This window comes from Nerophis ophidion, linkage group LG24 (genome assembly GCF_033978795.1).
Source record: "Nerophis ophidion isolate RoL-2023_Sa linkage group LG24, RoL_Noph_v1.0, whole genome shotgun sequence".
Lineage (NCBI taxonomy): Eukaryota > Metazoa > Chordata > Actinopteri > Syngnathiformes > Syngnathidae > Nerophis > Nerophis ophidion.
The window spans coordinates 27,236,106-27,248,483 of record NC_084634.1 but is presented as its reverse complement, the minus strand read 5'-3'; the positions used below and the strand labels follow the sequence as shown (position 1 = coordinate 27,248,483).

Here is a 12,378-nt window from a genome sequence, read left to right as displayed (position 1 = left end):
GGGTGCTATGCCTGTCAAGAAATAGAGTCATGATACCTTATGTTGTGATAGCTACGGCACAACAAAACGCATCAAATCTAATAAATGTTTAGAAAATTAGTTGAGTGTTTGTAGCCTTGGTCGGTTGAAGTGAAGTGAATTATATTTATATAGCGCTTTTCTCTAGTGACTCAAAGCGCTTTACATAGTGAAACCCAATATATAAGTTACATTTAAACCGAGGACACAACGGCAGTGAGTAGGAGGGCAGAAGCAGGGCTCAAACCCGGAACTCTCAAGTTGCTGGCATGGCCACTCTACCAACCGAGCTATGTCGCCCGTGTTAATAAAAGGAGTTAAATACCTACATTTTTCCATATTATGATGCCATATACTGTACAAATTTGGAATGACAAGCTGCACACAGTCCTATTATAAAGTGTTTAAAAGCTAGGGTCCAACAGGGAGCGCAAAATCTAACATTTGTATATGAAACTTTTTCACCTGTATTCACTTTTTCACTGAGTGGGCAATATATTCTCTAGCAGACCTAGTTGTTAAGAAGCAGCGTTACAAAGGATTTGGAACCACAGGCCAGTCCCGTTGTGTTTATGAGCCAGGGCGAAACAGGAAGCACAAAATCTAACAAATGTGTAGGATAATGGGGGAGTTTTTTCACTTGTTTACTTTTTCGCTACGTGGGCAACACGTTTTCTACAAGACCTAGCTAGGTGTGCTAAGGGGGGTTCAAGTTTATTGTCTGTTGATCTGTATTATTACGCCACCCGACCGGTAGGAGGTCACGGGGAAGACCCAGGACATGTTGGGAAGACTATGTCTCCCGGCTGGCCTGGTAACGCCTCGAGATTCTCCAGTAGGAGCTCAAAAAAATGGATGGAGAAGTCTGGGCTTCCCTGCTTAGGCTGCTGCCCCCGCAACCCGACCTCGGATAAACGGGAAAAAATGGATGGATGGGTGGTTGGATTACGCAATCTACTGTACAGATCTGGAACAACAAACACAGTCCCATTATAATGTGTTTATGAGCATGGGCGCCAAATCTAACAAACGTATAGGAAAATAGGGACATTTTTTCACTTTTGTTTACTTTTTCGCTAAGTGGGCAATATATTCTCTAGCACAGTGGTTCTCAACCTTTTTTCAGTGATGAACATTTTTTTAATTCAAGTACCCCCTAATCAGAGCAAAGCATTTTTGGTTGAAAAAAAGAGATAAAGAAGTAAAATACAGCACTATGTCATCAGTTTCTGATTTATTAAATTGTAAAACAGTGCAAAATATTGCTAATTTGTAGTGGTCTTTCTTGAACTATTTGGAAAAAAATATAAAAATAACTAAAAACTTGTTGAAAAATAAACAAGTGATTCAAATATAAATAAAGATTTCTACACACTTAAAGTGCCCTCTTTGGGGATTGTGATAGAGATCCATCTGGATTCATAAACTTAATTCTAAACATTTATTCACAAAAAAATAAATCTTTAACATCAATATTTATGGAACATGTCCACAAAAAATCCAGCTGTCAAAACTGAATATTGCATTGTTGCATTTCTTTTCACAGTTTATGAACTTACATTCATATTTTGTTGAAGTATTATTCAATGAATATATTTATAAAGGATTTTTGAATTGTTGCTATTTTTAGAATATTTAAAAAAAAGCTCACGTACCCCTTGGCATACCTTCAAGTACCCCTAGTGGTACGCGTACCCCCATTTGAGAACCACTGCTCTAGCAGACTTAGTTGTTAAAAAGCAGAGTTATTAAGGATTTGTAACCACAGGCTACATTCACGCACAGTCCCATCATAATGTGTTATGAGCCAGGGTGTAACAGGAAGCACAAAATCTAACAAATTCATAGGAAACTCGAGGAGTTTTTTCACTTGTTTGATTTTTCGCTAAGACGTTTTCTTCCAGACCTAGCAAGGTGTGCTAAGGAGAGTTCAAGTTTATTGTCAGTTATGGTAAATGGGCTAAACTTCTGGAGCGCTTTTCTACCTTCAAGGTACTCAAAGCGCTTTGACACTATTTCCACATTCACCCATTCACCCACTGATGGCGGGAGCTGCCATACAAGGCCCTAACCTTGACCCATCAGGAGCAAGGGTGAAGTGTCTTGCTCCAGGACAGAACGGATGTGACGAGGTTGGTAGAAGGTGGGGATCGAACCAGGAACCCTCAGGTTGCTGGCAGGACCACTCTCCCAACAATCACCACGCCGTCCCCAGTTGATCTGTATTAATACACCATCTACTGTACAGATCTGGAACAACAAGCTGCACACAGTCCCATTATAATGTGCTTATGAGAGAGGGCGCCAAATCTAACAAATGTATAGGAAAACAGGGGAGTTTTTTCACTTTTGTTTACTTTTTCGCTAAATGGGCAACGCGTTCTCTCGCAAACCAAGGTGTGTCAAGAAGCGGAGTTAAGATGGGTTTAGAACAAAAAGTGACATTCACACACAGTCCCATTGTAAGGTGTTAATGGGCCGCCACAAATCAATGAACGTATGGGAAACACAATTAGGGTTTTTGTGAAAAAGTGCAAGCACTGAAGTTTGTCCTACCTTTCATGGTTGCAGACGCCTGAGGCTCAGCTGGACTCTTGTGATGGTGATGATGTCACTGCCCCCGCCGCTCAACAAGTGCATGGGACGAGCCAAAGAGTCAGCAAGTTGACGCGTCAGTACTCATTTTCCAGTTGCATGCAGAAGCCCCCAAAAAACATGGGAAAAAAAGGGGAAAAAAGGCTTGTAAGTGAGAGCGACCTTTACGTGAGTGAAATATTCCCAAGTAGCTGCAAGTATTTTTTCAGACTGGAGCTCAGTCCTCTCATCCTCTCCCACCCACCGCCTGAGCAGACTGAACCGCTGCAGAAGAAACGTCCTGTCAGGGGGAGGGAGAACAAAGAAAATGGAAAATGAGGGAGGGCCTGGAAAAGGGAAGGCGAGAGGTTAAAAAAAAAAAAGAGGGGTGGTGGGGTTTGTGGCTAACGACTAACAAATGTGCGGACGTGACGAGTAACGAGCACCTTGAGCACGTGTGTCCTTGCACCGTTAGACAAATAGACGCCAACACCTGCACATGAACGCCCATTCTGGCCCGTAATCCCAACCTGACAGCAGTTACACAGGTGCATTCTCTCGACCTGCCAGCAGGTGGCATTGCAGCAAGTACATTAGGAGGACGTCAGGATGCTTTATTATTGTCCATTCCATAAGAACTGAAATTACATTTTTGGCACAATCCCAATAACAGCAGACATACGTTACAGGGAGACAAGACAGGACCGCCAACGAAACAGACACTTACGGCATTCCTTAAAAAAGGTGGGAAAAAAGGGATATTGGGAAAGGGGGGAAGAGTAAAAAAATATTAGTCAAAGGCTGGACTCTCAGGAGGTGGTCCAGACTGAGTCCAAAGGAAAAAACCTAATTTGCCATTGTAATCACAACAACTCGCAACAGGGTTGGGGGGGAAGGGTAGTTGGAGCACTGGAGCCTGGCCTGCTGCTTTAAGGCGCTACTCAGCCGTCCATCACCCCGAAGGTGATTCAAGCAGTGGTGAAGGCCTGGGGAGTGTGTTTGTGTATACGCCCTTTGTCTTTAGGTGTAGTGGTGTTGTGTCCGTAGGCCCGGGGCCGTTCTGCATGCAATGCAAGCAAAGTTCGACTTCCAGGTGTCGTAAAGAGGGAGGGAGGTCAAAAGAGTCCATCTTTGAGAGTCTTCGGGGATGTTTACAGGACAGCCTGCTCTTGTTGTTGCATCAAGGCCTTTCGAGGGAGTAAAATCGTAGATTAGGATTTTTGTTTTTCCGCGAGCAGACATTACAATGGCTTGTCTGTTCTATTCGTAAATGTTTCCCTTTCTGCAAGCTTCTCTATGATGTGATCCATCTTGCGATTCAGTTCAGAAATCGCCCCAGACTGTGATCCCACAGCCCGGCCCATACCTTCCATTGCGACGAACAGCCTTTGGGCTCCTTGAGTGGCTGCCATCGTCTTACGAATTTTACGATACACCAGAGCAATGCCCAGCCCAATCCGCAGGTACCCCGCGATCATGGTTCCAAATAGGTAGATGTCTTCCATGTCCTCGATGGAAAGGACTGAGAGGCACATGATTCTCCATTTGTCCCAGGAATCTCTCACGTAGCCCGCAGCAATGTTTCTATCAGGGTAGCCAGGCTCCCCAGAATCTCTTTTCCTCGTCGAAAAGATTTTGTCAATTGAGTCGAGAGTACAGCTAATCAATTCCATGTCTGATGTTAAGATTTGGATGACAGCGCAAAGAAAGAGGCTTCAAAAAAAGTTTAGACAAGGCAAAAAGAGAAAGTGCATTATAATACATTGTTCAGAGGTGATGGATGAACTGATGAGGAACTGTGTCCAGGTGTGTGGGGTTAAAGGTCAGCTCATCCCCGTTTGTTACAACTGTGGAATTTCAAGGATTTGCCAGTGGGAATTATTAAGTTAATGTATGATTTAGGAAGAACTGACTTTAAAGCCATAATCTAAATTAGTATGTCTTGGGGCTTTCTTTACAGTTGTGGAATAACAAATAGTTTAAAATAATACAAATATTAAACTTAGTAAAAACACAACATGGCAGGTGTTCTGGCTGGTCCGTATCACTTTGCAAAGGTAATGCACAGCAATGACAAAAACACCTTTTTACACACTAATGAAACAAAAGTAAGATTTCGAAGCGGATTTTAGGGGCTCAAATATTACCTACTCGTATTTAAAAAAAATAAAATAAAAAAAAAAAAGCATGATAATGTTATTTGGTCAGCAAATTAAAAACTTCATGAGTAGCTAAGGGTCAAGGGTCATATCTCTTGGCATTGTACCCGCATATGTTAAAGCACTAAGTCAACATGGGAGGTGGCTGGTCCACCTACTTTGACCACACTATAAAACAGAAACACAATTTCCTGTTACAGGCCAGTGTGAGATCAAAATCATTGTAAAGCTGTTACCTACTGTTACTTTATATTTTTACCAGGCTATGTTTAGAGGGAAAAAAAGAGCTCAATGTAGTTACGTTATGGTCTAACATTGTTTTTTGCTTTTTTATTTAGGGCAGCCAAGGACAAGGGTCAGAGCTATATAGTACCTGCACATGATAAAACACTAAAATAGGAGGCATCCTGGCTGGTCCACTTCAATTTAACCACTACATAGAAGGTATTCCATGGCACCAACACCAACTCAATTGTTCACTATTACAAAGTAATTATCAAGATTTTGAAGCTATTTGTGCATCATATTGTCACTTTATAGGCAAAATTTAAATTAGGTAAACTTGGTCAGCTGATTAAAAAAAAACATTGATGAGTAAGGTCAAAGAGAAGCTGCCTGGTCAAATCTAAACAAAACCATTTTTTGGGTCAGCTATCAAAGTACTAATCAATCAATCAATGATTATTTATATAGCCCTAAATCACCAGTGTCTCAAAGGGCTGCACAAACCACAACACAAACCACTACGACATCCTCGGTAGTGCTATAGAGTGAGTCCAGGGTTGTATATCAAACAGAGGAACACAAGTCTCTCTGTTAGAAGCCACTGTTCCAAAAAACATTTTTTAAAGCAGTTGTTACTTAGTGTCTCCATGCATTGTTACAACTGTGCACAAAAAAATCTGCATGGTCAAATCCAAACAAAACCACATTTTGGCAACTAAGGTCAAGGGTCAGATCTCCTGATACTGTCAAGCATTAACTCAACATGAGGTGTCCTGGCTGGTCCGCCTGGATTCTTCCCCACTGTTGTGGGTAATGCAAGGTTGTGATATCAAACACTAACACTTAGTGTCTCTTTACATTGGAGCACAATAAAGCTGCATAGTCATATAAACTAAACAAAACCGGGCAGCTAAGGTCAAGGGTCAGAGTTCTTGGTTCTGTCAAGCATTAACTCAACATGAGGTGTCCTGGCTGGTCCACCTCGATTCTACCATACTTTAAAGCAGACCCAGGCAAATGAAGGCCCGGGGGCCAAATGCGGCCTGTTAAACTCTTCAATCTGGCCCGCCTGACATTCCCAAATATTTTTTTTAGATCTTTAAGATGGAAAGTGTAGCTGCCATTATGACGTGCAGTGATGTTTTCAAATGACCGTAAGTCTTGAACTATATAAAGTACTTCAATGGTATAAATATGTGCTTTTGCATGTTATACTAGTTACTATGGTAATCTAGTTAGTTACTATGGTAATATAAGTCACAGCAGCTCAGACGGGGCACCAAGCGGTGTGGGTGGGGAGCGTTTCCACAGAGGCCAGCCTGAAATGCGATTGTCAGGGACAGATGCGGAAGGAGATTTTTAGGCTCAGTGATATATCAGATTCTAGGTGAGTTTTTTTTTTTAACCTTCACATTCATATTTTGCTGTGTTTTTTCCATTTCGTTTGATTGTATGGTATGTCGATGGGGAATGGGTGGGATGTTCATATGTCTCAATATTCAGTGTTTTATCGACCATAGATAATATTGTAAATCCCACATTCTTTATTTTCATGTACATTCTGGGTATCTCATTCAGTAAAAAAAATTGTAACATTCAATTTAGTTTTTTAAGGCGGTCTGTCACAATGTTTTTAGCACTCAATCAGACATTATTGTGCGGTTTTGTATTAGTGTTCGGACACATTTTTTTCTCTAAATTTGGCCCCCGGGGCAAAATAATTGCCCAGGCCTGCTATAATGGGTAGTGCAGGGTTGTAATATCAAACACAGAAACACTATTCCCTTTATTACAAGCTCGTGTTCATTTAAACATTTTTCAAAGCGGTTATTACTTAGTCTGACTTTACATGTTTACAACAGATTAAAAAGTTAAAGTGCCAATGATTGTCACACACACTCAAGGTGTGGCAAAATTATTCTCTGCATTTGACCCATCACCCTTGATCACCCCCTGGGAGGTGAGGGGGGCAGTGGGCAGCAGCGGTGGCCGCGCCCGGCAATCATTGTGGTGATTTAACCCCCAATTCCAACCCTTGATGCTGAGTGCCAAGCAGGGAGGTAATGGGTCCCATTTTTATAGTCTTTGGTATGACTCGGCCGGGGTTTGAACTCACGACCTACCGATCTCAGCTGCATGGTCAAACAAACAAAATAAACATGTCCGTGGCAGCTTCAGGTCAAGAGTCAGATCTCTTGGTACCATCAAGCATTAACTCAACATAAGGTGTCCTGGCTGGTCCACCTCAATTCAACCATTCTATAAAGTGTAGTACAGCACTATAATATCATACACAAAATCACTACTTATCTCATTACATGCCAGTGTTCTATCAAAAAAAAAAATGAAACTGGTTATTTTTGGTCAGTGTCTCTTTATATTTTTAACAACTCAGTAAAATAAAGCTGTGTGAGAAAAGCTATACAAAAACATGTGCGAGGCAACCAAGGTCAACAAGGGTCAGATCTCTATGTACTGTCAAGTATGAACTCAACAGGAGGTGTCCTGGCTGATCCACCTCAATCCTACCATTCTATAAAGTGTAGTACAGCATCATAATATCAAACACAGAAACACTATTCACCCCATTCCTAACAAGCCAGTGTTGTATCAAAAAATATATATATTCAAAGTGGGGATTTTTTGGTCAGTTATCACAACATTGCAAAAGTAAGCTGCATGGTCTAATCTAAGCAAATACATCTCAAAGAGGTCAAGGGGTCAGTTCTCTTGGTTCTGTCGAGCATTAACTCAAAAAGAGGTATCCTGGCTGGTCCAACTCATTTCTACCATATTACAAAGTATAGTGCAGGATTCCACCCACCCATCCATTTCCTACCGCTTGTAGGCAGGAGCCTATCTAAGCTGCATTCAGGCAGAAAGTGGGGTACACCCTGGACAAGTCGCCACCTCATCGCAGGGCTAACACGGATAGACAGACAACATCCACACTCACATTCACACACTAGGGCCCATTTAGGTGGAGGTGGGAGGAAGCCGGAGTACCCAGAGGGAACCCACGCAGTCACGGAGGAGAACATGCAAACTCCACACAGAAAGATCACAAGGCCAGGATCGAACCCAGGATCTTTGTATTGTGAGGCAAACGCACTAATCCTGTTCCGCCTCAGTAGTGCAGGATTATACTACTCGCCCCATTAAAAGCCAGTGTTCTATCAAAAACATTTTTTTATGTGTTTTTCAGTTATTACTTAGTGTCTCTTTAAATTTTTTTACAACACTGCAAAATGAAGTATCTATACCAGGGGTGTCAAACTCATTTTAGATCGGGGGCCACATGGAGAAAAATCTACTCACAAGTGGGCCGGACTGGTAAAATCCCTGCGCGATAATTTCAAAATAAAGACACCTTCAGATTGTTTTCTGTGTTTAAAAATAGAAGAAGCACATTCTGAAAATGTACAAATCATAATGTTGTTGTTTTTTTACACTTAGATGTTGCGGTTAATAGTATTCTATCTTTATTTGTGGTTATTTATATTTTCTGAATATTCATCAGTCAACTCAATGGTGTTCATTTTCAATCTATCAAGATAAAAAATATCAAAATCAAATTACAGCATGCCATGTATGTAGTTTGATCATTTTCCTCGATTGATGTACCGTATTTTTCGGACTACAAGTCGCAGATTTTTTCATAGTTTGGCCAGGGGTGCGACCTATACTCAGGAGTGACTTATGTGTAAAATTAGTAACACGTTACCGTAAAATATCAAATCATATTATTTAGCTCATTCACGAAAGATACTAGACGTATAAGATTTCATGGGAGTTAGCAATTAGGAGTGACAGATTGTTTGGTAAACGTATAGCATGTTCTATATGTTATAGTTATTTGAATGACTCCTACAATAATATGTTACGTTAACATACCAGGCACCTTCTCTGTTGGTTATTTATGCGTCATATAATGTACACTTATTCAGCCTGTTGTTCACTATTCTTTATTTTAAATTGCCTTTCAAATGTCTATTCTTGGTCTTGGGTTTTATCAAATAAATTTCCCCCAAAAATGCGACTTATTTTCCAGTGCGACTTATATATGTTTTTTTTCCTTCGTTATTGTGCATTTTCAGCAGGTGCGACTTATACTCCGGAGCGACTTATACTCCAAAGAATACAGTACTAACATCATGTGGCTTATTTTGTACAAATGTACCATCATCCAGAGATACAAAGAATTGCTATTGCAACATCTAGTAGACACATGTAGAAGAGCTGTGTCTTTCATTCAAAAATTTCAGGTTAATTTGTATACTTAGCAAACTCATCTCGCCGGCCGGATAAAAACCTGTTCGCGGGCCTGATCCGGCCCGCGGGTTGTACGTTTGACACTGCTGATCTATACGAAACCATGTCCTGGGCCGCTAAGGTCAAGGGTCAGATCTCTGAGGTACTGTCAAACTCACCAGGAGGTGTCCTGGCTGGTCCACCACAGCACTAAAAATCAGACACAGAGGTTGTTTTTAATAGTTTTTCAGCGTCTACTTCCTGTTTTCAGGCTATGCAACGTGCAGCACAGTGACAACCATCACCCCGCTGCACCTTTGATGGCAAAAAACAACATTGTGTGCCTTCTAAATCAGCTCACATTCCGACGTACACGCGCACGGACCTCCAGCCAAATTGAAACCAGAATCATGTAAACGCACTTGAAGCGAAGTGCATCTGGAGCCAATCAGCAGTGGGAGCCATTGGACTTAGTGATAACTGCAGCGTGTGCCAGGGGTGACTCGTTAAGGAAGTGCTCTTGGTGTTTGTGTTCAAACTCATCGGCTCAGGCCAGACGTCCGGAGCACTTTTTCAGATCTGTTCCCTCCCTTAATGGTTCTCTACGCAGACTTACTGACTATCCTGATGCCTACCTTTAACTAGAAGCGCTATGTAGATAGCAGAAAAGTTGCATAAGCTCTGTCAACCATCTGGACTCTTTCGCACACGAAATGGAGAAAAAAAGGAGCATTTTTTTGCAAGAGTGTCACGCAACACACTTGCAGCTTAGTCACACTGACTCTGTTGTCGGTAAGACATCAACACCGATGAAACGCGAACGCCAGATGTGTTCCGAGCCGAGCTCGCACACATGCGTGTCGTTACAAGGCTGCCAGGGGATGTTCAAGTTGCCTCATGGCAGTGTTGGCATTTCTTTAGAACAGTGGTCCCCAACAGTGGTCCCCAACCACCATTGGTACCGGGCCGCAGAATAATTTTTTATTATTATTTTTTTTTTGTATTATTATTAAAGGCCTACTGAAACCCACTACTACCGACCACGCGGTCTGATAGTTTATATATCAATGATGAAATATTAACATTGCAACACATGCCAATAGAGCCTTTTTAGTTTACTAAATTGCAATTTTAAATTTCCCGTGAGTTTCTTGTTGAAAACGTTGCGGAATGATGATGCGTAAGGAAATATTAGCGCTGCACCAAACACGGCTAAAAGTTGTCTGTTCATGGCGTAATTACACAGTATTTTGGACATCTGTGTTGCTGAATCTTTTGCAATTTGTTCATTTAATAATGAAGACTATAAATAAGAATGCCGTTGGTGGAAAGCGGTGGATTGCAGCTTTCTTTAGCACCGAGACACAGCAGGTGTTTCTTTGTTTGTTGTGAAGCGGAGCGGTCAAGCGAACATGATTTCTCTACATCAACCAGCATGTTTTTGGATGGGGAAATTGTGATATATATCTTACCGGAGACATCAATGGATAATTCGTCATCCTGCAGCAGCTGTCATGTCAAAAAAGGCAGCTGTGAGCTTGGCTCCTCGGCTTCTCTCCGAGACACTGCGTGTTCACCGCAGCCATCCGACCTCGAAGTATGGCTTTACAATCTTTAAAATCTCACTAAAGCACTATTAAAACAATAAGCATATGAGGGGTCTTCCAGAATTATCGTAATAAATGTGTATAAAAACATCTGAATCGCTCACAATGCAATCACCTTTTTATTTTTTTTTTACTTTATTTTATTTATTTATTTTTTCTAGTGCTTTGCTATCTATATCCTCATTATAAACAATGTGAAGATGTAAGGAGCCCTCACACGGATGACGTCATCGTCTGCGACTTCCAGTACAGGCAAGGCTTTTTTATTAGCGACCAAAGGTTGCGAACTTTATCGTCGATGTTCTCTACTAAATCCTTTCAGCAAAAATATGGCAATATCTCGAAATGATCAAGTATGACACAGAGAATGGACCTGCTATCCCCGTTTAAATAAGAAAATCTCATTTCAGTAGGCCTTTAAGTCAACATAAAAAACACAAGATACACTTACAATTAGTGCACCAACACAAAAAACCTCTCTTTTTCATGACAAAAAAACAACCCCCACCCGGGCCGCGGGACAAATTATCAAGCGTTGACCGGTCCGCAGCTACAAAAAGGTTAGGGACCAATGCTTTAAAAGATTTGGAACTGACGATTTTTCATATTTTCATATGAAGACAATACTTTTTTTGCATGAGTCTACAATGTTCGTTCAAACATGTATGCAAAGGAACCACGACAATTTTTTATTAAATGAGAATAGTACCGTAATTAAATGTTTTAAGTGTGGTGTTTAATGGCACTGCATCATACTGAGACCTCTTTTTTGATTTTTAGAGAGCCTTTGATAATATGTTGGTGATTGTTTACCTACACTTGAGGGGCAAATGACATATAAAACATTCACTAATAGAGATTAGTAGTATTAATTTTTCATGAAACATTTTATTTTTGGACAGCACGCTTTTGTCGGCCTCTGGTGGTCATGTGTAAGTACCAAATGTCTTTTCACACCAATAATACCTTTTAAGATTTATTTAACCGATGTCAAACATCCATCCATCCATTTTATACCGCTTGTCCCTTTTGGGGTCGCGGGGGGTGCTGGAGCCTATCATAGCTGCATTCGGGCGGTAAGTATGTGTATTTTTACAATGCAATAGTATGTTAAAAAAAACAAAAACATGTGGTGTTCCTGCATAGGGAGTCCACAATTTACTAAGGTTTGCAAGATTAGACATGCGGGTCAAAGGTCAGGATTTGAATCAAGTGATTATTCATGTAGTTCATTAAAAATACATTCATGAGTAGTGATTCCCAAAATAAAATAAACTTTATCCTGAAATAAGTGGCTTTATTAACTCTTTGGAAATTACGATGATTTATTTGATTCTCCATCCATCCATCCAATTTCCTACCGCTTGTTCCTTATGAGGTCAAGAGGGGTGCTGGAGCCTATCCCAGCTGCACACGGGTGGAAGGCGTTTTACACCCTGGACAAGTCGTACTATCAAGGAGATTTCCATCTAAAATCCAGGCAGGAGTTGCTGCCATCTATTGTTCGAGTTGGGAATAACAAAGCATGTTTTCTTGGGAGAAGG

The 12,378-nt window shown here is 41.0% G+C and overlaps 1 protein-coding gene across 1 annotated transcript in view; it reads right to left on the bottom strand.

The window, feature by feature from the left end:
* The window catches only part of scara3 (scavenger receptor class A, member 3), a 76,735-nt gene extending 73,809 nt beyond the window's left edge, over window positions 1–2,926 (bottom strand). The window contains exon 1 of the mRNA XM_061886346.1: window positions 2,575–2,926. Coding sequence (XP_061742330.1) covers window positions 2,575–2,581 — 7 coding nt within the window. The 5' untranslated portion in view covers window positions 2,582–2,926. The remainder of the gene's footprint in view (window positions 1–2,574) is intronic.
* Window positions 2,927–12,378: the final 9,452 nt, after the last annotated feature.